This window comes from Thalassophryne amazonica, chromosome 6 (genome assembly GCF_902500255.1).
Source record: "Thalassophryne amazonica chromosome 6, fThaAma1.1, whole genome shotgun sequence".
In the NCBI taxonomy this organism is placed as follows: domain Eukaryota; kingdom Metazoa; phylum Chordata; class Actinopteri; order Batrachoidiformes; family Batrachoididae; genus Thalassophryne; species Thalassophryne amazonica.
Genome location: NC_047108.1, coordinates 18,095,276 through 18,121,692, shown reverse-complemented (window position 1 = coordinate 18,121,692; position 26,417 = coordinate 18,095,276). Strand labels below are relative to the sequence as shown.

The 26,417-nt window shown below is 40.4% G+C and overlaps 1 protein-coding gene across 6 annotated transcripts; it reads left to right on the top strand.

Annotated features, from left to right (window-relative positions):
- Positions 1–841: 841 nt before the first annotated feature.
- zgc:113363 (uncharacterized protein LOC791449 homolog) lies at positions 842–26,298 on the top strand. 6 transcript variants are annotated; one of them, XM_034171842.1, is made up of 5 exons: positions 842–928; positions 5,250–5,413; positions 12,681–12,803; positions 12,891–13,091; positions 25,711–26,298. In XM_034171842.1, exons 2-5 carry the CDS (start codon positions 5,254–5,256, stop codon positions 25,983–25,985), a joined length of 759 nt encoding a protein of 252 aa, XP_034027733.1. In that variant the 5' UTR covers positions 842–928; positions 5,250–5,253; the 3' UTR covers positions 25,986–26,298. The 6 variants fall into 6 exon arrangements, with proteins under 6 accessions (XP_034027733.1, XP_034027732.1, XP_034027734.1 ...); XM_034171846.1 differs by lacking the exons at positions 842–928; positions 5,250–5,413 and adding exons at positions 11,617–11,653; positions 11,772–12,055; XM_034171841.1 differs by lacking the exon at positions 842–928 and having other exon boundaries at positions 5,166–5,413.
- The last annotated feature ends 119 nt before the right edge of the window (positions 26,299–26,417 follow it).

The following is a 26,417-nucleotide window of genomic DNA, read 5'->3' as shown; positions in this document are numbered from 1 at the left end:
TGACAATATAATAATAATAATGTCACTGTACATATTTCATACATCCCACAAAGTCTGTCCTCTGCATTTAACCGTCCCAATTACAATTAGACACAATCCAACCACTAGGGGCAGTGTGCAGCCACAATCCGGAGCCCAGGGACCAACTCCAGATGTAGAGACGCTGCCTTGCTCAGGGGCAGAGAAAGGAGCAGACCCTAAATAAGCATGTTTTTGATTGAACACACACAGACAGAGGGAGAAGATACAAAGTCCACACGGAAAGGGTGAGAAGCGATCGATCCCATGACCTTCCTGTGGCCAGGCTCAGTGCTAACCACTAATCCACCGTGCCGTGATGATGTGGAACAGATTTTTATTTTAGTCATGTTGTATTCTTACTTTATGTCATCACAAAGACCCAGTGAGTCAGAAACTCAGACTTTCTCACCCTGGCGAAGGACTGCACTCCGAGTGCACGTCTCATTTGGAAATGAAGTTCTCTTTCTGGCCACCAGGTGGAAGCATCGGATAACAGACTCTTAATGTAAACAATAATGCAGCGACTGTTAAAAAATGAATCAGAAAATAATATTGTAATATTTCTGCCATATTAAACATTACTGACATTATATTAAACATTTATTGTAATTCATTTGATATGAAAAAACTTTCAACATTTATAAACTTTCTTGAAACGGTTTATTTTACTATTTATGAGTTCTTATTTTGTGTTTACTATTATTATTGTTATTATTATTATTATTATTATTATTAGTAGTAGTAGTAGTAGTAGTTTGTAGTATTTTCAGAGGACGTGGAGGCGGAGCTTATATGCGCGTGCGTGCGCCGTGCAACGCAGCAAGGTTTTATTCCGAGGGTGAGCAGAAAGAAAAGAACAAAAAGACGAAGAAAGAAAGAAAGAAAGAAAGAAAAAGAAAAGTGACAGGTTTGTGAGAATTTTCAATTTTACTTTAATTAAATATATTTTCTGGATCTTCAAATTATTTTAGGCAAATTTGAGTGAATCAAAATTTGAATGAGTTTTACATTTCAGTGACATTTATGATCGTTTCGCGTTTTCTCTCTCTCCCTCTCTCTCTGTTTACTTTTGAATTCCGTTTTGAATCTATTAAAAGTTTTAAAGGATTCACTTTAATCTGCTGCTGTGAACTAAAGACTTTTCCTGAAATATTTTCTGTTGAAGCTGCCGATATAGAAAGTAATGCAGCGCTTTGTAATGAAGATTTTTATCCTAAAAATTCATACGTGCAGCATAAAAACCTAAAACCAGACCGTTTGGCGCTCAGTTAAAGTTATCAAACCTCGAGCGGTCATGTGAAACAGTCAACATAAAATGGTTCAGAATTTGTAGGCGTTTAATCAACGTTCGAGTTTCTACCTTTGTAACCATGATTTTTTTTTAAACAATTTTTCAGTGTATTTTCAGTTTACCGGTTTTAAATGTCTGGCCATCGTTAAAATCCTCCATTCTGGAAGTCTTAATGACCATATACACTTTGAAACATAGTTCTGGCTGTTGAGAGGCAGTTACACCGTCAAATATCACATATATAATCATAATAGACAAAAGGACCAAATAATAATCACAATAATTTAAAAAAAAAAAATACAGGATATACTAAATTTATGTAAATACAACATGAATCATGTCTTTGAATTTCCCCAGTTGGACAGCTTCCTTGAATCTTAAATCTTTTCATAAAATTACCAAGAAATAAAATCAACAACAGTTCCACTATATAAAAAGTACTACTTTTGGCAAAGCCACATACCAAATACTGAAGATAATTAGTTTTCTTCAGACCAACTAAATAATTAATTGACAATGCAATATGTCAGCATACATTTGAATTTCAAGTGTGTATGTGTACACATACACACAAATTGTTACACTGTAATATGTAAATTAAGATTTCATGAATTAAAATGATCTACTATAGCTTTCTTTTCCTCAACAATTGTATCAATAGTTGAGTAAAAATATGGCGGATAATCTTTGAAAACTTTTTTTATATTTGATTACACTATGTAACAAATTTTTATTTTTGTTTTGTTCCTGGGTACACAGTGTGTTTTCCTAACCTGTTATGCCTTCAATAAATAGAAAATAGCTGTTATTCCACAGAAACTTTGCTTCTGTGATCAGGACAATGATATTTTGAAATTTGTCTGTTTTCAAGAATATTCTCGATTCACCTTCACTACTACTGAGTAGTCTTCTAGAATATTCTTTAACTGCTAGAACTGTCCAGAATTTTCTAGAAGTTCCCAGAATTATCTAGAAATTTCAAGAAACTTTTAGAACTTTCTAGAATGTTAAAAATAAATAAAATCAAAGTTTGTGCTGAATGTAGTCATTTTTCCATAGACTTTAGAAATAAGCAGTTGAAATATAACACTTAGAAGCCAGGAACAAAAATTGTTACATAGTGTTATTTCATTTAAGAGCTTCCAAGTACCTTTGATGTTTGTTTTATGTTTTTCCAATAAATCACTGTAATACTGACTTCTGCAAGATCACATAATACTAGTTAACTTGTTTTTATATGTCTTATATTTACTCTCACCTTCAATTGTTATGAGTTTAAAAAAATGCTCCCTGAAGGAGTTATTTTTAAATAACCTTTTAGTTTTGCTGTCTGAGTGACACACCAGCCACACAACTTTAGATAAGTAAATCTAAAATTTTCTTCCTTAAACTCAAAATGAAAGCAAATTTCTACAACTTGATATAAATTAATTAAAAATATAAAATCCAGCTTCCTGGTGAAGTGGTGTAGAGGAGGATTTTCTTAAAAAGATCCGATAGTTCAGCTACAATTTGCTAGGAAGTACATCTGAGATACAAGCCAAGATTTGATGTTTTGGTGAAAGAAACTTTTGTATTTCTTCCTAATTGCTGTAAATAAAGTCCAAGACATATTCAGTGACTTGGAAATGTTCACGTTTCCATCCCCTGACTTGTCTGAAGAAAACTGGCAGTAAAACTGATTATTATTTACAGGTATTATCAAGTTTTAGAGATTTGCTTTCAGTTTGAGTTTGAGGAAGATAATTTTAGAATTTTTTATTCTTTATATTTTTTGTATTTCTTGTATTTGAAATGGCATAAACAAATTAAAATGTGTGAAATACCAAGTGTTCCCATACTTTTGCAGGGCACAGTATCCTAACCTTATGATGAGTTCAGAATGAGTGTGGTATTATTACTGTTTGGTTTAAGAATGTTTAATTTTCACTGTTGCTGCACTTTGTGTCAAATCATAGTCATATCGTACATCATACTGATATGACAATATTGCGATAGAATCATTTGGCCATATTGTACAGCCCTACTGTCAACTAGCTGAAAACTTTGAATATTGATTTCTATCTACATTAAAAAAAAAAAAAAATCGCTTAAAGTGGCAGGGGGTTAAGAAGGCTGTAATTAGGGGGGTCCCTTGAGCGGAGCTTCCCCAGAAGCTGAAACGTTTATCCATGCTAATGCTCCCCTGAAGCATTTGCTCAAAAAAGTCTGAAGGGCCTAAATGACATGGTGAGATGCTGAAGAGCTTCGCTTGTTCAAGTCTGTGACATATACATATTATAAAATAGAAGGTGCAAAAAAACAAAATCCAGTAACTTGGTGTGTTACAGGTGTGTTAGATTAGTCCCACATAACCATTTTGCATTGATTTGGTGTCTCTACGTCCTCTGACATGGCAGCTATTGAAAAAAAAGTATTGTTTAATTCAGGGGTGATTCTAAGACTACGGGCACTTATTATGTCCTTTGATCATATTGTATGAAAAACAGAAAAAAGGGGAAATTTCACACTTTTATAGTTATCTTTACAATGAAAGTGTGTTAAGAAATTTGTTCTAGTAGTCTGTGATGACTTTTTCACCTTTTTTCAGCATTATTATATGCAAATATTGCCGTTTTGTGCTTGTCCCACACCCAGACTTTTGCTCTTCAATGATAAAAATTAATGGTAAAGAAACGTTTTTTCTAATGTTTTAAAATATCTCTGAATAAAATATCAGTAAAATAATCAAAACATAATTGGGGTATTCAATGTCATACAACTGTTGTGATTTTTTTTTAACAAAATGTAGTTGTCCCACACTATTTCTGTAATTTCCACCACAACACTGTAATGTCCCTTTAAACAGTTTGTATGAAAGATTGTTTGGGTAGTTTCTATGGAGATAAACAGTGACATAAGAGCACATGTATATAGCGCCAAATCACAACAAACAGTTGCCCCAAGGCGCTTTATATTGTAAGGCAACGGTGTGGTGGAAATCACATTTACAAGGCCAATAGTGCCCGTAGTTAAAGAATCACCCTCAGACACAGTAATTTATTGATGGCCCCTAGGTTGCCTGCCACCAACACAGAGTAAAAGTGACAATTCTCTGACTATCCAACCTCCAACTAACTTCACCATGGTCTCCTATTGGGACGTGCTCTGTTTTGGAGCCAGCCTCAAGTGGTCAGTCAAGGAAGTGCAACTTTTTCTTCTTCTGGGTGGAGCTTCAACTAAGACCATTTCCAGATTGCCTGCTTGCATTGTCACCGACCAAACTAAAAATCCGTCCACCCTGCCTTCACTGCACATGCATCATTAGCCACGGTTCACCGATGATCACCTTGTTTCTGCTTCAAACTGCCTCCAGTCATCATATATCTCAGCGACATATGTGAAGTTTTTAGACAATCATTTCCACATATATTCAGCATTATTTCATCATAAAAGACGGAGGAAGCGATCAGAGCGCCATGGCTGCACGAGCTGCTAGCTGATGCGTTCACTGCGCGTCGGTCATTTCAAAGCATCACGGAGTATCGCCTCATTTCTGCTTAAAACTGACTTTAGAATGATTTAAGAGGTTTTACTTTGTCATCTGATGGTTAATAATCACATTAATCCATTTGATTGCTCTGGGTGAAGAGAGTCTGTCTCAGACGAGCTGTTGAGCTCCGAAATGACGCATGCGCAATGGAGGCAGGACGGACCAAGTTTTAGGGGGAGCCGTTTGGTCTGCAACCTGCATTTCATTGAATTAAGGTGAACACACAAGTAGCTTTCTGGGCTGGTTAATCACATTCACACCAGTGTACCACAGGACTAAACACCAGCCTGCAGACTTTGAAGTTCAGGTTGCTCCCTCTAGTGGAAACTTTAAAAACCAGTACTTGTCTTTCTGTTCTGGAATGATGCAGCAGAAGGAAAAAAAAACCTTCTATTCTCTGTCCAGATTCATGCTGGAGGTGGGGCTTCACACAATGGATGTTTTGTCACAATCATCCTCCCAATGCAGCTGCATCACTGAAGGCGGAGCTGATAAAAGTCTAAACCAATCAAAATGCATCTTGAGCCAGTCAGTAGCCAATGGGACAACACAGGAGCAAAGCATGCTGGGTAAATCAAGCTTATTCTTCTTCAACTGTCAATCTTTGCCTGCAGTGACCTGATGAGCAAATGTTACCAGAATACATGATGTAATCTAAAATAAAAAAGCTTAATGTTAATTTCAAGTATGCTACGTGCTAACTAGCTAAGCTCGCTGGTTTGGTGAGCTAGTTAGCATGCTACCTGTCACAGTCACGGCCTGAATAATTAATAATAACTTAAATTGAATGCATTCTGACAACATATTTCAAAATAAATTTTATCCAACCTGCTACAAATGACAGCAATCTGGTTTTTGAGGAGAGCAGGATTTAAAAAAAAAAGGAAAATCATATGGTAAAGATAGCACAGTAAAGCTGGTCTCCCATTGCCGATTTGTGGCTTTGGTTGCCTTCATGAATCCAAACATGAGGAAATCAGGCCTGATTTATTACAACAGCAGTCAAAATTTATGTTTCATACTCATGTGTCTTGATGCTACCTGGTTAGCGCAGACTACACCTGAATACGGACACGGCCTGTGACACACACAAATACTCCGTGCAGGCTGTGTGCTAGTGTGGTGGGCACTGCCACACTGTTTCACCATAATCTCTCAAAACTGTCTTCTGTTGAAGAGTGTGATGTGCGTTTCGTGGGATTTATGTTGCAGAGGAGAATCAGAGAGAGGCTTTTGGTCAGTGAACAATTGGTTCCGATCACAGATTGTTATATGCATTTGTGGATCTGTTTACACACACACACACACACACACACACACACACACACACACACACACACACACACACACACACACACACACACACACACACACACACACAGATCACCTAACCCTAACCTCATACCGTTCGGTCTGTGACACCGGCTTCAAAAACCTCCCCCCTCCTCCTCCCGCTTGGCAGCAAACAAGCAGAGAGCAAACAACAACAGTTGACAGGATTCACAGTGGCTCTTCTGCGGTATCGGAAAATGTGGCAGGTTGGATTGGTATTTCCCGATATGTGAATTACATCCCAGGATTGGATCGTCCCATCCCTAATTTCCATGCTGAATGGGAAAATTAGGATCTTAAGATCTTATTTATTTACAGTGTTTTCCTTGGTTTTCCTTGTATTTTCGGTTTTCTAGATATATTTTTTTTTCCTGTTTTTGGTGTAATGTGTAATTAGAAGTAATTAAAAAACTAATTAAAGATTTATCTTACTTTTTGTTGATGTCATTTCACACCTTGTGTCCACTGGCACATGCATGCAAGAAATGGTGTCTAAAAATGTATATGGGTATGTGTGGGAGGTACACAGGAAAGAAAACCTTGAAAATGACCAAAAATTTACGGAAATGCCCGACAGACATCCACTGCTGCATTTAAGACCTGCACCACCACCCCACCCCCCCCCCCCCCCCCCAAAAAAAAGAAGAAAAAAGTTGGGATGGAGACAATTTATTGAAAATATGAGGAATAAATCATCAACCAGGGCCCAGTTTCATAAAACTGGTCTAATGTAGTTTAGTTGACTAAACTCAGTTGACTCAACTTTTGGCATTAGTCATTGCACAAAGTACTTAGTGGGCTAAAGTTTCACGTTACCCGACTAAAGTTTCTAGCCTGGTACAGAGGAGGCTAATCTTATCTTAATCGACAAAAGTTCAGTGTCTTTCCTCAAAAAAGCGACTACCAGGTACAGTACCTTTCACTTGACGGAGGAGGAAGGAAGGAGAGACCTATGGCGGGAACAGGTGTTCCGGGACCGGAATAATCCATTGGAGATGTTTACGGACTCTGAGGTCGGGAGCGCTTCTCCTGTGCTGCAGTGGACTTGGCTGTGTCGGTAGCAGACAGACCAACCCGGAAGGAAACAAAACTGTTGCTCATTAAAGGTGTTTCTTGGCAACGGCAACGCCTCTACGATTAGACGGATAATGGGTGAGTAACCGTAGTCGACTAAGTAAGTTTAGTAGACTAAGAGATTAGACTGCTTCATGAAACCAGGCCCAGTTTTCTTGAGACCAGTCAGGAGATGAACACATGAACATTTCCAAGTCACAAAATAGACAGACAGAATCTCAATTCCAATGAAGTTGGAATGCTGTGTGAAATGTAAATAAAAACAATACAATGATTTGCAAATCCTCTTCAGCCTATATTCAGTTGAACTGAACAAAAACAAAATATTTAATGTTCAAACAGATAAACTTTACTGTTTTTGTGCAAATATTTGGTCATTTTGAAATGGATGCCTGCAACATGTTTCAAAAAAGCTGGGACAGTAGTAACAAAAGACTGGGAAAGTTGAGGAATGCTCAAAGAACACCTGTTTGGAACATTTCACAGGTGAACAGGTTAATTGGAAACAGGAGTGTCATGATTGGGTATAAAAGGAACATCCCCAATAGGCTTAACCATTCACAAGCAAATATGGGGTGAGGATCACCACTTTGTGAACAACTGTGTGAAAAAAAAAATAGTCCAACAGCTTAAGAACAATGTTTCTCAATTTTCAGTTGCAAGGAATTTAGGGATTCCATCATCTATAGTCCATAATATAATCAGAAGATTCAGATAACACTATGTAACAAATTTTTATTTTTGTTTTGTTCCTGGGTACACAGTGTGTTTTCCTAACCTGTTATGCCTTAAATAAATAGAAAATAGCTGTTATTCCACAGAAACTTTGTTTCTGTGATCACGACAATGATATTTTGAAATTTGTTTTCAAGAATATTTGATTCGCCTTCACTACTACCGAGTAGTCTAGAATATTCTTGAACTGCTAGAACTGTCCAGAATTTTCTAGAAGTTTCCAGAATTATCTAGAAATTTCAAGAAACTTTTAGAACTTTAAAAATAAATAAAATCAAAGTTTGTGCTGAATGTAGTCATTTTTCCATAGACTTTAGACATAAGCAGTTGAAATATAACACTTAGAAGCCAGGAACAAAAATTGTGTTACATAGTGTAATCTGGAGAATTTTGTACATGTAAGCGGCAAGACTGAAAACCAGCATTGAATGCCAGTGACCTTCGATCCCTCAGGCGCCACTGCATTAAAAACATAAATCATTGTGTAAAGGATCTTACCGTGTGGGCTCAGGAACACTTCAGAAAACCACTGTCAGTTAACACAGTTTGTCGCTACATCTACAAGTGCAAGTTAAAACTACCATGCAAAGCGAAAGCTATAAATCAACAACATCCAGAAACACCGCCGCATTCTCTGGGCCCAAGCTCATTTGAAATGGACAGACACAAAGTGGAAAAGTGTTCTGTGGTCTGATGAGTCCACATTTCAAATTGTTTTTGGAAATCATGAACGACGTGTCCTCCAGAAAAAAAGAGGAAAAAGACCATCCAGACTGTTAACAGCACAAAGTTCAAAAGCCAGCATCTGTGATGGTATGGGGGTGTGTTAGTGCCCATGGCATTTACAACTTACACATCTGTGATGGCACCATCAATGCTGAAAGGTACATCCAGGTTTTGGAGCAACACAAGCCATCCAAGCAACGTCTTTTTCAGGGACGTCCCTGTTTATTTCAGCAAGACAATGCCAAGACACATTCTGCATGTGTTACAACAGCGTGGCTTCGTGGTAAAAGAGTGCAGGTACTATAGACTGGCCTGCCTGCAGTTCAGACCTGTCACCCATTGAAAATGTGTGGCACATTATGAAGCGCAAAATATGACAATGGAGACCCCGGACTGTTGAACAACTGAAGTCGTACATCAAGCAAGAATGGGAAAGAACTGCACTTACAAAGCTTCAACAATTAGTGTCCTTAGTTCCCAAACGCTTATTGAGTGTTGTTAGAAGAAAAGGTGATGTAACACAGTGGTAAACATACCACTGTCCCAGCTTTTGTGAAATGTGTTGCAGGCATCCGTTTCAAAATTAACAAATATTTGCACAAACAATAAAGTTTAACAGTTTGAACATTAAATATCTTGTCTTTGTGGTGTATTCAATTGAATATAGCTTGAAGAGGATTCACAAATCATTGAATTCTGTTTTTATTTACATTTTACACAACATCCCAACTTCATTGGAATTGGGATTGTAGACAGACAGATGACGACTCTGAAGGAGTTCCAAGTGTCTGTGGCTGGAGAAACTGTCCATAGTGCAACTTTTGTGTGTTCTTCAGCTCTTCAGCTTAATGATGGTGTAGATGAGGATTTTCTTAAAAAGAACATGACCAGGGTTGGGAGGGTTACTTTAAAAATGTATTCCGATACAGTTACTAGTTACCTGTTGAAAAATGTAATCAGTAATGTAATCCAAGTACCATAATATTAAAGTAATGTAATTTGATTGCTTTCAATTACTTCTGGATTACTCCAATATCAAATATGCTGATACAGACAAAAGAAACTAAATATAGTCTTGACCACATAGTACAGTTTATTAAGCAAAAATAACTGTTTCTTTTACATGGCATGCTCTGTTTTACTTCACATTATGAATTAAGAGCACCCACAATATTGTTTTAAACTCACCCAGTGTTCACCTGCTAAATTTTCAACAAAAAATGCCAAACAAATGAAGGATAATGAAAACTCAGGCGGTGTGTGGATGAATTTGTAATTAAAAGTGGCTTGCAGAACAATATACAAGACAAAAAAAAAAAGTCTACTACTTGTTTAGTAAATTCGCACCATGTTTAACATATCAGTCCACTTATTGAACTTTCAAAATAAGAACAGCAGCATAATGAAAACCATTAAGTAAATACTGTCAGTAAGGAGGCGTGGTCGCCATTTTAACTCCGGGCAAGTTAGTGATTTGCGTGAATAGAAGTTCAAGAAACAGGTGGAATATGCCGGAAAGCTGTGCATGTTGGCAAAGCCACAAACAGAGGAACAAGGGAGACAATATTTCCTTCCATAAGTAAGTGGTTTTGGTTCTTCTTGTCACTTTGTCCGTGATATTTGGATGATAAACAGCTGTATGTTTCCTGCCGTACCTGTGTCACCCAATGACACGGACCATTAACTCTTCACTTATGTCTAGTTGATATTTTCCACTGCTAGACCAATGTCTAGTTAAAATACTTGTCGTTAGTGATTAACATTGTTCGACAAGACTTTTTTTTTAAATGCACCTTAAAATAATGAGATTATAATGACCCGCGCTGTGCCGCTCACAGTCACACCCACACATAGAGATGTGCACCCACACCACTGACTTCATGAATGAAACTCGATCAATAAAGGATAATTGTGTAAAAATATAATATATAAATGTGTTGTAATGGTTTTAGGAGCCTCGCTGCGTTGAACAGATCAGCTGCAGCAGCTTCTACAGCACAGATCCATGTCACTTTCAACACTAATATTTGGGAATGTGTGAGTGTCAGAGTAAGTTTAATACTTTCCTGACATAATTTAATGTAATTTAATTTTACTGGCTCAATATCCAGGTCAAAATGGCATTTTAACACGTACATATTTTGCGAACATTTTTTGAGTGTGTTCAGTCGCGGATCTCCATTGAAAATGCATTAACATCCGGGTACTTCATCAATATTTTGCCCAGTTAGGAGACATGTCGCTGTCCATGAAGGGATGTTTTCATTTCAAATAAAAAATAAATAAAAAATATACAGATAATATAAAATGCATTAAAATTGTAATCCTGCGAAGTAATCCCCATTTTTACTAAATATACCTGTAATCTGAATACATCTGTAACTGAATACAGTTACCTTTTTTTGTATCCTAATTATGTAACTGCGTTACGTGTATTCCGTTACTCCCCAAGCCTGAATATGACAAATCTCTGCATTCTGCAGTTTGTGAGAACGCACGTGGGGAAACGTGAGTCTAGATTTGATCTGTGTTCTTGTAACACATCTCCACTCCAAAAGGAACATGAACGGGGACAGAACAGGCAAATGTTGCACCATGCTCAGTTTATCCACTTGCATCCACAGAGGCCTATACCTCCGTCAGAGCTTCCGGGTGTCTTGGTGGCTTCCCTCACTAGTCTCCTTTGTGTTCCTTAAAGTCAGCCATTGGGTTGTAGTCTGTGTCTGTTTGCTGGCCAACTTCTCCCTGGTTCTTCAGATGATTTATTTCAAACCTGGTTTTTGGATGAAGGTTGACCTCAGAACTGCTCTTTAAGGGTTCCTTTTGAAAAGTAATCAAGGACAAAAAATGTGATTTTTAGAAATGATGTTGATGGAAGCTGTTGCTGCATTGTAAGGTCAGAGAAAGAGGCCAAGGTGATGAGGGACACCGTGGTGACTGAGGTAAACACTCGCTCAGGCTGTTCTGCAGTAACAGAATTACAACAGCAGCAGAATCCCGTCGGATTTTAACATACCATTAAAAATGTGCTCTGTTTGTACGTCCCCTCTTTAAACCCAGCAACATTAAATTCTACAGCCCCGCCCCCACATGGCTCAGCCCCGCCCATCCACCCGAACATCTTTGCTGTTGACTCATTCGCCTGTTTTTGTGGGTTGTGGTCTCGAGCTCATCCCTCAGAAGGGGGTCCGATCAGTAGAGGCCCACCGGCTGTGGACACAGAGATATGAATCCGGTGACGTAACCTCCTGCCCAATCGGAAAACTGAAAATGATAAATGGAGACTTTGCATTGATGAGTCACTCGCTCCATCTGACCACAAAACAACAACAGCAACAAAAAAGGTCATTTTCAGACATGAGGAGCACGTGATGGCATGACAGTGCGACAGCGTGACAACGTGATATCATGACAGTGTGACAATGTTGTCACAGTGACGGTGTGACGTGTGATGGCGTGACAATGTGACGGTGTGACATTTGACGGCGTGACAATGTGACCATGTGACAACCTGACGGTGTGACAGCATGACAGACTGACGTGGTGGCGTGACAGTGTGACTGATGGAATGACATGTGGTGGCGTGACAGTGTGACTGATGGAATGACGTGGTGGCGTGACAGCGTGAAGGTGTGATGGCATAACAGTGTGATGGCATGACAGAGTGAGGGTGTGGCAATGTGACAGCATGACAGAGTGACATGTAGTGGTGTGATAGTGTGACGGCGTGACAGTGTGAAGGTGTGAGGGTGTGACAACATGACGATGTGACAACGTGACGGTGTGACAATGTGACGTGATGGTGTGACAATGTGACAGTGTCACAACGTGACAATATGACAGTGGACAACATGACAACGTGGCGGTGTGACAGCGTGACAGTTTGACGGCATGACAGTGTTATGGTGTGACGGAATCTGTGACTGCTCCAGAGAAGCTGTTTCCTAAAAGTTCAAATGTTGCTTACAGAGGCTCCTCCTGATAGGCTTAAGGACAGAGAAAGTGGTGTTGAAGTTTTAATGGACAGTTCCTCCACCAATGACATCTGTCAGCTCCACCCCCTTCAGAAGGGCCAGCCACACAATCACAGAGGTATTGATCTGCATCAGTGAATGCTGATCAGGTGTAATCTTATCAGTTCACTTTATTTTTTTTTTTATTTCACTCCATCTCTCTCAGGCGCTGACAGCTCACCATTTTCTCCTCCTCCCATCTGCACTCCTCCGTCTTCCTCTTCCGCCTCCCCTCCTCACTCATCCACTTGTAACAGCTTTCATTATCATCATCATCGTCATCAGTCCACCAATCAGAAGAGGCTTCCTCAGAGCCACGCCTCCTTCCAGACAGACACCACCCACATAAAGGAAGTTGCTGGAGATGGTGAGTCAGATTGTTGCACATCAGGGAAGAGGTTTGTGTGGCTCATGAATGCTGATTGGATCCTGTGAAAGAGGGCGGGGCCATAACTCAGGTTGGATTCACTCATACATGTGTAATTTAGAAGAATTCTAATTTGGTGAACTTTGAACGACCTCAGTCACAAGTCACTGCTATATGAATGCGGCGGCAGCAGCTAGCTCGGTCAGAATATTCCATTTATGGGTGACTCAGACTACGGGCACTTATGTCCTTTGATCATATTGTATGAAAAACAGAAAAAAGGGGAAATTTCACACTTTTATAGTTATCTTTACAATGAAAGTGTGTTAAGAAATTTGTTCTAGTAGTCTATGATGACTTTTTCACCTTTTTTCAGCATCATTATATGCAAATATTGCCGTTTTGTGCTTGTCCCACACCCAGACTTTTGATCTTCAATGATAAAAATTAATGGTAAAGAAATGTTTTTTCTAATGTTTTAAAATATCTCTGAATAAAATATCAGTAAAATAATCAAAACATAATTGGGGTATTCAATGTCATACAACTGTTGTGATTTTTTTTTTTTTAAACAAAATGTAGTTGTCCCACACTATTGCCGTAATTTCCACCACAACACTGTAATGTCCCTTTAAAAAGCTTGTACGAAAGATTGTTTGGGTAGTTTATATGGAGATAAACAGTGACATCAGAGCACATGTATATAGCGCCAAATCACAACAAACAGTTGCCCCAAGGCGCTTTATATTGTAAGGCAATGGTGTGGTGGAAATTACATTTACAAGGCCAATAGTGCCCGTAGTTAAAGAATCACCCTTTAACATGATTTAATTTTATCAAACCAAAAAAGTAAAAATAGGAAAAAAAACAAGTCAGTTCTGTTTTTACAGTATCTGGATGATGTGAATATATTCCTGAATTGTTCAGCAACACAACATCATTAGTATTGTGCTTGTGATCTGTCCGCGCACGTGGTCACAATTGTTTTCACAATTTTATTCTGGACTAATTTGACCCTCAACAAGCTTTTCTTTCTACAATCACCACCTCCAAATCAAAGATAAGCTGAACATTTTCCTTTTTTTTCCTGACTTTGTGCTGTAAATATGCAGACTTTTCTGATCCATTTTTAATCAGCGTGCGCACTGCAAAAAACTATTAAAATATGATGGGAGACGAAGGAGTGAAAGCAGAAGAGTGATTTAACAGGTGCACATCAGGCTGTGGGTCCGAGTCTGAACACGGTGTGAAAAAATAAACGGTCAGGCTTTTAATCACAGAAATGACTCCAGTTCCATATGCGAGGGGTTTTTAATGGAAATACTTTGCGCTCGGATGGGACATTTTATCTGATGTGAGTGACAATCTGTTATGTGGTGATTATTACATGGAAAACAATACAAAAACATCTGTTTTATACCATGACTGTTCAGGCGAGTTTAAAAATAAAGGTTATCAAATTTACAATTAGTCCCTGCTCCTTCGCATTGAAAGGAGCTAGCTGAAGTGGTTCGGGCATCTGGTAAGGATGCCTCCTGGGCGCCTCACAAGGGAGGTGTTCCAGGCATGTCCCTCGGGGAGGAGACCCAGGACTAGGTGGAGAGATTATATCTCCACACTGGCCTGGGAACGCCTTGGGATCCCCCAGTCCGAGGTGGTCAATGTGGCACGGGAAAGGGAGTCTGGGGTACCCTGCTGGAGCTGTTGCCCCTGTGACCTGAACCCAGAAAAGCGGTTGAAGATGCGTGATTTATTTACTGGCAGTTTCTTCTTTCAAAGTACAAATTAGGTAAGTTTTTTCAAACATCTACAGGGAATCCTGAATTGGGACCTGCACCTCATTTAATGACCAGAGTTGTATCGAGACCAGTGTTGCCACAGTTACTTTGAAAAAGTAATCCAATTACTGATTACTCCTTGAAAAAGTAACTTAGTTACTTTACTGATTACTCAATTGTAAAAGTAACTAAGTTAGATTACTAGTTACTTTTTAGTTACTTTTCCCAGCTGCTGACAACAACCCTCTGCCACCTCAACATGACAATGATACCTGTTTTGCCAAAACTCACTTTATAGTCACCCTTTCTTGACTTCAATGAAAATAAATACTTGTTTTATAAAAAGTAAAATAAAGACCTCTTTCTTGACCTCATATTTAACTGTTGACAGCACTAACAGTAAAACTTGCAATTTCGAACCTACATTGTTTATAAATGTAACTATTAAATTCATTCTAGCATTTTTCTAACATTTAAATTCTCTCTAAATATTTTACTTGTCGAAATTAATATTATTTTAAGTAGTATTAGTAGTTGTAGTAAAAAAAGGCTTCAAAACTGGACCTTTAATCTAGGGGTGTTGTGAGGGGGGCACATCCCTCCCCCACGCCCCCATCCCATCTGGATTCGCCCCTACTTTGGCGTTTGAGCACAAAGAATGGATAACATTTATTTATGCAGAAACGTGACCAGATTTACAGGTAAGAAAGTTTTATTGTGTTTTCACATCATGTGGTCCTCAGAAAGAGAGTTTAGGTGCATTTGAGTGGAAAATAGTGTTAGTTATTGACGCGTCGCCGAGGATCAGCTGTTTTAACGTGCAGATACAGAGCGGCTCAGCTCAGAATTCTAAATAAAGGAGGAAAAAAAGTATAAAAATGTCTTCGTAAAGCTCAGTGCAGGTGTGCTGATCACCGCGCTTTAAGAGGTGAGGACGAGTCGAGCAGCTGCAAAAAACCGTGGATGAAAAGCTCACAGCTCACTGAAAGTGGGCAGTTCAGTCGAACCCCGACCTCTTGCCCACAGACCAAGTTTAATGCTGCTATCGACCCACAATGAAAAATAATAGTAACGCACAGTGACATGAAGAAGTAACTTTAATCTGACTACTGATTTGGAAAGATTAAGGCGTTAGATTACGCGTTACTAAAAAAAGTGGTCAGATTAGACCGGCATCACTCACTGATCGAGACGTGCGGTCTTGTCGAATTTTGCACCTCATCGCACAACGGTTCCATGGGGTGGGCATGACATAACCCCGCTGAGTTGTGCGCCCTGTCATGTTTCACTTTCATATACTGAATAATTCTTGACCAAGTTAGCTTATATTGATGGACAAATAAATGTATAAATTGTTCATCCGAACAGAGTAATGTGTATGTACTCACTCGTAAAAGAGCGTTCTTAACCAATAAAATGTACTGTTGTGATTCTAGAATGTTAAAGCCCTTTTAAACTTGTATAGTGTTAATAAATTGTGACATTGTTAATGTGAAAAACTGTACAAAAAAAATCAGTTGTGCATACGCAGCTGCGTGGTAAAGAGATGCACGTAAACTCAATGGGGTGGGCAGGCGGTGAAAGTCTGGGTAGAGTTGCATGGTGACTGGCCTCGACAGGAATGACATCTCAAAATTTCCTCTGATAATTTTTTCTGTCAATCTTATTTGATCCATTGTCAAAATGTAATCAGCGTGCGCACTGCAAAAACTATTAAAATATGAGAGGAAAAAGTGAAAGCAGAAAAGTGTGAAATCCCAGCTTTTTGCTGTCTGATGCACAGGCTGTAGGTCTGAGTCTGATCAAAAAAAAACAAACAAAAAAAAACGGTCAAGCTTTTGTAATCAGGGAAATGAATCCGGTCCCACATGTGAGAAATTTAATGGAAATACATTCCAATTGGACGGGACATTTTCTGATGTGAGAGAAAATCTGTTATACAAAATCCATTATATACAGTGTTTATTACATGCATTTTACTGTACATGGGACTGAACAATAAATTTACCTCACAAAGCTTTGATGAAGTCTCTTCCATCCCACACGGCTGACTTCATTTTCCCAAATTTTTCTTCTGTTTGGATCTGAAGGGAATCTGTACATCTTGAAGCCCTTGCTGTGACTATTTGTGCCTCCAAATGTACAGCAACCCGGCATTTTCAGCAAATAAATAAAATAGCTGGATTTACATGCAGACACATTAACAGCGAACACTGTTTTGGCCCCAAAATGGCATCACATGTCACATGACCTTTTTTTTACTCATGTCGCTACTGTGTGAATTAAGGTACTCTAGACATGATCAGTGATGTACTTTTGTTGTCAATTAAACCTCTCAGTCGATGAGTCAGCAGGTGCAATTATGGAAAATGTTTTACTCATCATTTCTCAGTGAGTGACGTCAGTCCGAGCAAACAAAGAAACAACAATCGAGAACCGATGGAGTGAAACGAATATTGCAACATCAGATCGTGAATCTACTGACCATCCATTTGACAGTGACGCTCAGCATTCATTCATTCATTGGAGCAGATGTTTGGAAAAAGTCTGAAGTACATCATTTTTAGGACTTTCTACCAGCTTGTGGATGTGCACAAGTGTCGTGCACGGTGCCCGGTTCAGTCGGCCATATAGCGAGGAGACGGACACTTCATCCCGAAACCTCAAAAAAAAAAAAAAATTGAAAATTAAACAGTTATCACTTTAAAAATGAGTCATCATGACATCACACTGATGTCAGCTTTGAAATGAAACCGCGGCTCCATTTTTAACGTTAGCAGCAGTTTGTCTACATTCAGCGTGCTGGGACGTTTTCTAAAAGTGATGTAAATGCTGTCGGAAACAACAAGTGCTTTGTTTTCGTCTCTTTGGTTTATGTTTACAGACTGTTCACCGAAATGCACAGATTAAGACACGTAGATCACCACATTACCTCTAATATACAAAATCTGAGTTATGAATCCTGTGTTCTTTCACTTATTATCCAGATACAGCAGCTAAGCTGTTTAGCTAGTTAGGAAATCACTGCCATGGAAATATAGACCTAGAATGGACGTCATGTGACTAGCGGCATACAATTGTTAAGGTTTATTTGCAGAGTTCAATTACAACCAAAAAAAATGCAGGCAGTGTGGACACAAAGGATTATATCAACCAAGGTGATTTATTGTGACATAGTTCCAAAAAGGTGTAAAAGGTGTTTAACAGTCCCAAAATATTCCATACATACAGTACAGCAAAAATACAACAAAGGCTGCAAAGTGAAAAATCAAAAACCAGAGCCAGAAATGCAAAAAGTCAAAAACTGGAGGAAAAAAAAAAAAAACATGACTTACACATAAGGATATACAGGAACCTAGGCGAGGAGCTTACACAGGACACATACAATGAACCGGCAATGACTGACAAACAAGGAAGTGCTTAAATAACCAAACTGATTAAGGAACAGGTGTGTTGAATCAGGGGAAGGAGCAAGTGCACAGGAGGAGTTGACTGAACAAAATGGACGATGGTGAGTGATGGGTCAAAGGTCATGTGATAACTAATAAAAGGTGATCAGAACTAAACAGAATCTGCAGGTGAGTAGAACATAAAATATACAGAAAAGCTAAACCAGGAGCAAAGGTGCACATAAAGTAACTACAGAAAGTGTGAAAATAAAATGATTCACAAAATCACACTGAAAAGCAGGTGCACTTAAGGTAACTGCAGAAAACTGAGAAAATAAGAAAACAAGCAATTTAACAAAATCACAGTGAAAACTAAGCAACAACTAGAGAGGAACTCAAACCAGTGAGGGAGTGAAAGAGAAAACTAAGACAGAACATGAGAACAGAACACAAAACCATAGCAAATAAACACTTAAAGTGCACTAACGGGCAAATCCCAACAACAATAGCCTTAATGTAATTATGTAAAACAAATGTCTATTTTAAAGTCGTTATGTCGCATTTAATATCGATATACTGAGACTATAAACTCAATGCCATAAGTTCTTTTCATTCAGCTGCATTCACATGCATACAAATATGAAAACTAAAATCTTTAAATATATATATATATATATATATATATATATATATATATATATATATATATATATATATATATATATATATATATATATGAGGTCTGTTAGAAAAGTATCGTACCTTTTTATTTTTTTCAAAAACTATATGGATTTGATTCATATGTTTTTACGTCAGCCGAGCTTGAACCTTCGTGCGCATGCGTGAGTTTTTCCACGCCTGTCGGTTGCGTCATTCGCCTGTGGGCAGGCTTTGATTGAGCACTCCTCCACCCCTCTCGTCGTCGTTTCATTGCAAGGAAATGACGGAATGATTTGGGCTTTTTTTCCATCAGAATTTTTTCAGAAACTGTTAGAGACAGGCAGCTGGAAACCATTCGAAAAATTTATCTGGCTTTCGGGGGTAAAATTTTACGGGCTTCACAGAGAATAAGGAGTGTTACTACAGCTTTAAGGACGACCCACAATGGCGCATGGCGCGCTGCGCTCCGAGCCGCCATCGAGAGGCAGAAACCACCAGATCATTTCTAAACGGATGGCTGTGTGGAGCCGGGACCGTCATGTGCAATTTCTCTGGTTATCACAAGAGCTGGACATCAGCCATTTTCCAGCAGATTTCACTTTTAACAAGAGATTTTGTCATGGAAAGCCGCGGGGAGGCTTCGCGCGTCACGACCGATTCGCTGATGAAGCGAGACAAAGGAACACCTCCGTTTCGGAGTGTTAGAGGACAAGTTGGGACAAGCCCAGCTCTCCACAATTTCTCTTATACTCACTCGACTGGTAAGCACTGAAAGCCAAGATAGGCATGTTGTTGTATGGCTGGGGGGGGGGGGGGGGGGGGGGGGGGGGGGCTGGCTGCCTTTTTGTTTCTGTCTTTTGTCCTGTCTTTGTTTTTCCTTCCAGGTGGCTTGCATTTGGGACTGAGTGGCTGTGTAGCTGAGTTTATCAGGACCTCACCCTGATCACCTGAGGCTGATCACCCTGCGGCTCGTCAGGACTCACAGCTGTGGTGCATCTACATGGATTGGAACATGGTGGCATTTAAGACTGGAGTACACAGTGTGTATTTGCCAGAGACTCGACCTTGTGACCAGACGGGTGAGATCGTCGTCTCGGGAGCCATCTCATCATCAGTGGATGCAGAGAACGTCCAGGTTTGATGCATGGTCTGTGAAAGAGGAGGGGGTGAGGTCTCACGCTCGTCAGCACACTTCCTGAGGTACGGTAGATTTTGTGACTAACATTTATACAGTCAGTAAATGTGGTGTCCCTCACACCTTATTATATTGAGCTGTATGTTGGTCGTGTAATCAGCTTCCTCTGCAGTGGAGTTTTGTGAACTGGGTGTTCCATGCCTGCAGGGTGGGAAGCTGATTAGTAATTAAGCCAGGAAGTGTTTGCTGTTTGTGCACCTTTGAGCGTTCTCTCTGTGTGTTGAGTGTGGACTCACATAATGATTCCTTCTTTCACAGACTCGGTTTGTCGCGGCCACCTGGGGGGTGTCGGCGGGGTCCTTGGGTCCGGGTTGGTTCTGGCTCCGGACCGTTGGCGCTGCTGGGAGCGCACCGCAAAACCACCACGCCAGACCGCGCACTTTTATATTTTTTCACAGCACTGTTATGTTCATTAAACTCTGTTATCTTTTGTACCGTGCTCTGCTTATTTTATACTGGGTCCTTCAAACGCTGGTCGGTTCTCCGGGCTGCATCCGACACATAACACATGTCCCAACTTGAAAAATAAATAAATAAATAAATAAAAAGGTACGATACTTTTCTAACAGACCTAATATATATATATATATATATATATATATATATATATATATATATATGAGGTCTATTAGATAAGAAACCGACACTTTTATTTTTTTTTTTACTATATGGATTTGAATGACGTGCGATTACACAATCTGCTTAAACCCTCGTGCGCATGCGTGAGTTTTTTCACGTGTGTCGGTGACGTTCATTTCCCTGTGGGCAGGCCTTGAGTGAGATGTGGTTCAGCCCTCTCGGCTGAATTCCTTTGTTTCACACGCTGCTCGAGACGGCGCGCGTTGCTTATCAAATTTTTCTGAACCTGTGAGGAATATCCGAGTGGACACTATTCGAGAAATTCAGCTGGTTTTCGGTGAAAAGTTAACGGCTGATTGAGAGATTATGGGGTGTTTTCTGTTGCTGTAAGGACTTCCCACGGAGCGGGACGTCGCGCAGCGCTTTCCAGGCGCTGTCGTCGGCCTGTTCGACCTGAAAACATCCTAATTTAAGGCTTAATTCACCCAGGACGTCGTGAGAGAACAGAGAAGATTCAGAAGAGGCCGGCATGAGGACTTTATGCGGACATTCCACTGTTTAAGGACATTTTTTAACGAAAGACATGCGCGCAAATTCGTCGAGTCGTTTCTGTGACGATTCGGCAAATCTGTGTGCGCCGCGACAGGAAAAACACCTCCGTGTTGAAAACCATTTGTAAAATTCAGGCGGCTTTTGATGGCTTTCAACAAGTGAGTAACTGAGAAATTGTTTAACAGCTTGGGCATGTTCCAACTTGCCCGTTAAGGTTTCCAACACGGAGGTGTTTTTCCTGTCGCGACCCCCTGCGGCCGGGTCTGGCCCGACATGCGACTCTGCCTGCACGTTCTTTCATTACAAAATGTCCGTTAACAATGGAATTGTTATGTGTCGAGGCGGGTTGAGGAGCGGACCTGCGTCTGACGGAACCCAGCGCTAAAACAACCAGAAAGCGGTTCCAATAACAAAAACAATTTTATTTTTTCCCCCTTTTGTGCAATACAAAGTGTACAAACGTAAACTGCATCAGTCTGGCGGAGTGAAGGACGGCACGCTCTCCAGCGCCCAAAAGGATCGAAGCCCGGCGCTTCTGGACCCACGTTCACCGCCAAACACCCCCCAGGTGAACACGACAAACCGACTCTGCGAAGGATAGAAAAGGTAAGTCAGCAGCTACAACTAATATCCTTCAAAGGCACACACTATCAGCAACACATTCAGGTCTGAATTTAAGCTTTATGTAAATGAGCAGCTTCTCATAACAGGTGGAGGATCATCAGTCCGCACGCCACGGCAGTGAGAAGCGAGCTGCACAATTCTCATCAATGTTCAAATATACTGCGTAACAAAATACCAAGTTACTGTTAACAATTATTCAGACAATCAATCACCTCTGATGTGTGCTGACAGCATGTGTCCCTCACCCGTCCTCCTTCACAGGCACGATGTGTCAAACCCAGGCGCGGTCCTCAGCGTCTCACAAACGAACATCACAAGGTCGAGTTCCCGGCAATTCTGCTTGAATCACACATGGCTTAAATGCAGAACGCCATCTCATTATCTGCTTCAGCTGAAAGTCTTTAAGGTTGCACGTGAGCACCATCCACAGGTGCTGCACATTACGTTGATGAGGGTGAAGGACTCTTCTGCCAGCACCTCCTCCACAGACAATAAATCAGTTTGCATACCACCTGGAGAGCAAAGAAAAGAAAAGAACACCCCAAATGTCCAGCCAAACCCCCCAACACACAACAGGAATGTCCGAATAAACTCCTCATGCCGACTTCTTCTGAAAGTTCTCTGTTCTCTGACGACTTACTGGGTCAACAGAGCCTGAAATGTTTTCAACTTGAAACGGTGAGACGCTGCCGCCTTGAAGCGCAGATCGCCGTCAGGCGCCGTGGGCCGTCCTTAAAGCGACACTTACAGACCAAAATCTCTCATCAGCCGTTAAAATTTTTACCGAAAACCAGCTGAATTTATTGACTGGTGTCCACTCAGTTGTGCCTTACAGTTTTGAAAAAATTTTGATCAAACAAAGCAGCAGTCTCTGAGCCATTCATAAACAATGAAAAAAATCGATGAGAGGGTGGGCCACTCCTCACTCAAAGACTGCCCACAGGCGAATGACGTAACCGACAGGCGTGAAAAAACTCTCGCATGCCCACGAGGGTTCAAGCATGTCTGATGTAATCACACGTGATTCAAATCCATATGGTTTTTGAAAAAATAATAAGGTCAGATACCTTTCTAATAGACCTCGTATATATATACTTGCAGTTGTTGTTTAATATGATATGTACATGGTGGTCACAGGCAGCACTTAAATTTTAACAGTGTGGTTGGGGGGATGGAGGAGGTACTTTTTACCTGACTGAGGGTCAAAAGTCATAAATTCTGAATGGCTTTATATCTACTTGTAATAAAGTGTTAGTAAAAATCATATATATGTTGTCATTAAAAGACAAGCAGTAATATTACAGTGGAAAACGCAGCAAGGTAAATGAGCACAATGGCAAGGCATACTTCAGATTTTTATTTTAATACATAAGGATTTTATCCAGGCATGTATGGGTTCGTTAGAGCTTTTAATCAGCTTGAATACAACTTACAAGGCTTCATTTATAAAAATCCATCGAGAATTATGATGACAGGAAAAAAACATCACAGTAATGAACAGAATGGCATATTTTTCCCCAAATTTCCACACTTTACATAAAACATTTTTTTCTTCTACCCAGACATGTATGGATTCATTAGAAAGAGCAATTAAAGGGCTTTAAAACAAGCCTACTTTTATTAAAATCTGTTAACAAATAGCGACAATAGAGCGAGAAAAGCAGCACAGTGTGTCATAATTTCCCCAAATTTCTGCTTTTTACATTAATTTTTTTCACGCACACATGCATAGGTTCATTGGAAAGAGCTTTCAAAGGGCTTTAAAAAAAGCCTACATTTATTAAAATCTGTTAAGAAATAGCGACACTAGTGCGAAAAAAGAGGTCAGTTTTTTTTTTGATGATCTGCACATTTCCAATGGTGCCGCCCTGTCGTGAGCGACGCTAACAGATTGAGACGCGCACGTCCATTCCAGGTCTATAGTTCCATGATCACTGCAGTGGCTAAGTGCCAAGCTTCTTTTATTAGCATGTTTTCTTCTTCTCCCCTTTTTTGTTTTTCTTCTCCTCGTTTTCTTTTTCTTCTTTGTCTCTATTTTCTTCTCCTTTTTCTTTCTTTCTCTTCTCTTTTTTCTTTCTTTGTCTTCTCCTCCTTTTTCTTTCTCTTCTCCCTTTTCTATCTCCACTTTGTTTGTCTTTTGCTTCTTCTTCTTCTCTTCCTACTTTTTCCTTTATCTTCTTCGTTATTTTCCTCATCTTTATTTTTCTTTCTTCTTCTTCTTCTTTCGTCTGCTCCCATTAGGGGGTGGAGCAGCAGCAGCAGTTGTTTCCATCTCACCCTGTCCTCTCTGTCTTCCTCTGTCATACCAACCACCTGCATGTCCTCCCTCAGCACATCCATAAACCTCCTCTTTGTCCTCCCTCTTCTCCTCCTGCCTGGTAGCTCCATCCTCAGCATCCTTCTCCCTATATACCCTGGGTCCCTCCTCTGCACATGTACGAACATCTCAGTCTCTCTCCTCTGTCTCCAAACCGTCCCACCTGAGCTGTCCCTTTGATATGTTAATTCCTAATCCTGTCCATTCTCATCACTTCCAAAAAGAATCACAACATCTTCAGCTCCGAATCCTGTCTTTTTGTTAGTGCCACTGTCTCTAAGCCGTCCAACATAGCTGGTCTCACTACTGTCTTGTAGAGTTTCTCCTTCACTCTTGCTGATATTCTTCGGTCACAAATCCCTCCTGCCACCTATCTCCTCCCACTCCACCCTGCCTGCACTCTCTTCATCACCTCTCTACCACACTCTCCATACTTTGGAAAGTTGACCCCAAGTATTTAAACTCATCTATTTTCACCACTTCTACTCCTTGTATCCGCACTATTCCACTGGGCTCTGTCTGATTCACACACATGGATTCAGTCTGACTTTCACAATGTGATGGCAGCGTTACAGAAAGCTTCGGGAATCGTCATGACAGCAGATGTCCAGCCCCCTTGGCCGTGGGAATAAATTTGATTTGCTGTTAATAGTGCGCCTGCTGAGCACAACGGTCAGTGAGCGAAGTCTCACCGCGGCAGGAAGCAGATCGCTGCACGGCTCGCCGCTATCAGACAAACCCACAGACGTCTGCTTATCTCTGTAGACGAAGAGAACGCCACACCCTGCTTCTTTCCACGCCCACCTGACTCCAAACATGTCTGTTTTAAAGACAACAGAGGACTCAGACCTACAGCCTGACCTTTGACCCAGGGTGGTCATGAAGGATTTCACAGAGGGAGGAGCTAACGTTAAATCAGATGGCTGCATCCTGTTACTCGCTGTTGCTTTAAACCATCAGCTCAATATTCTCCAGACGGCGCTCTGACACCCCTGCTTGGCATAGGCTGCCCCCCCTTCCCGCTGTCGTTACACCCTCAAGCCGTCACTTGCTTTCATTCCAGACGTCTTGCAAATAACTGCAGACTCTGTCGACTTACTGCAGGTAGAGTTTTCTTTCGAGATTGATTTAATACGTGTGTCTCCAGCTCCTGCAAAACGCAATTGCATTTAAGCAGCTTGTGATTGGTCATTGGCACAGGTCAAAGGTCACCAGGGTGGCAGTGATGGGAAAATAGTCAGGCAGACAACTCAAGCAAAGGTTTTTTTTTTTATTTTAACTTTGTGGTGTTTATACTGAAATTAAATTTATGATCAAATTTCGCAGCCGGAATGTGAGTGTAACCGAATTCTAAAATGTGGGCGGGGCCAAAGTGTTACCTTTATTAAATTTTTAATTAATAAGCAGGTTTTGAACACATCATGTTAATAATTATCAATGACTTTCATGTGTGACTGTAGAATGACAGTTGCTCTTGGATACAGACTGTTGCTGATTGATTGGTAGCTGATCACTCTCTCTGCAGATTGCTGCTTTTACTGTCTCCTCGCGTGTCTCTTCTGCGAGTTGTCCTCCATGTGTTCTGCTCTGGGGGAGTGTCTGGCCTGCGGAGGGGGCGTGGCTGGATGCTGTGATGCCGCCTGCGGCTGCTGCTGTTGCATGGAGGTGGCGGGGGAGGCGGCCTGCACCGAGGAGGCATGTCAGGCCACGCTGGACTGTGGATTACTGGAGAACTGCTGCGGATCATCCGATTGCCTGGAAATCTGCCTGGAATGTTGCTCCATCTGTTTTCCCGTGTAAAGCAGCCAATCAGGGGAGGACTACAATATGATGGACATCGTGGCTGCTAGCTTTGTTTGCCCTGACGAACCGGTTTGATCTGGATTTTGGAAGCAGCAGGAAGCAGTGTTCTCTTGAAAAATGTCACTAAACCAACAGTAAACTCAGAATCCAGTTTTTTCTACTTTTATTTTCATATAAAAGAAAACTTCAGTTGCACAGCTACCCATGTTAGCATGCTAACATTAGCAGCTACCCATGTTAGCATGTTAATGTTAGCAGGTACCTGTGCTAGCTGGTAACATTAGTAGGTACCTGTGTTAGCTGGTAATATTAACAACTACATGTGTTAACTGGTAATATTAGTGACTGTCTGTGTTAGCTGTTATCGTTAGCCAGTTCCCATGTTTGTCACCAACATTAGCAGTGACCTCTGTTAACCACTAGCATTAG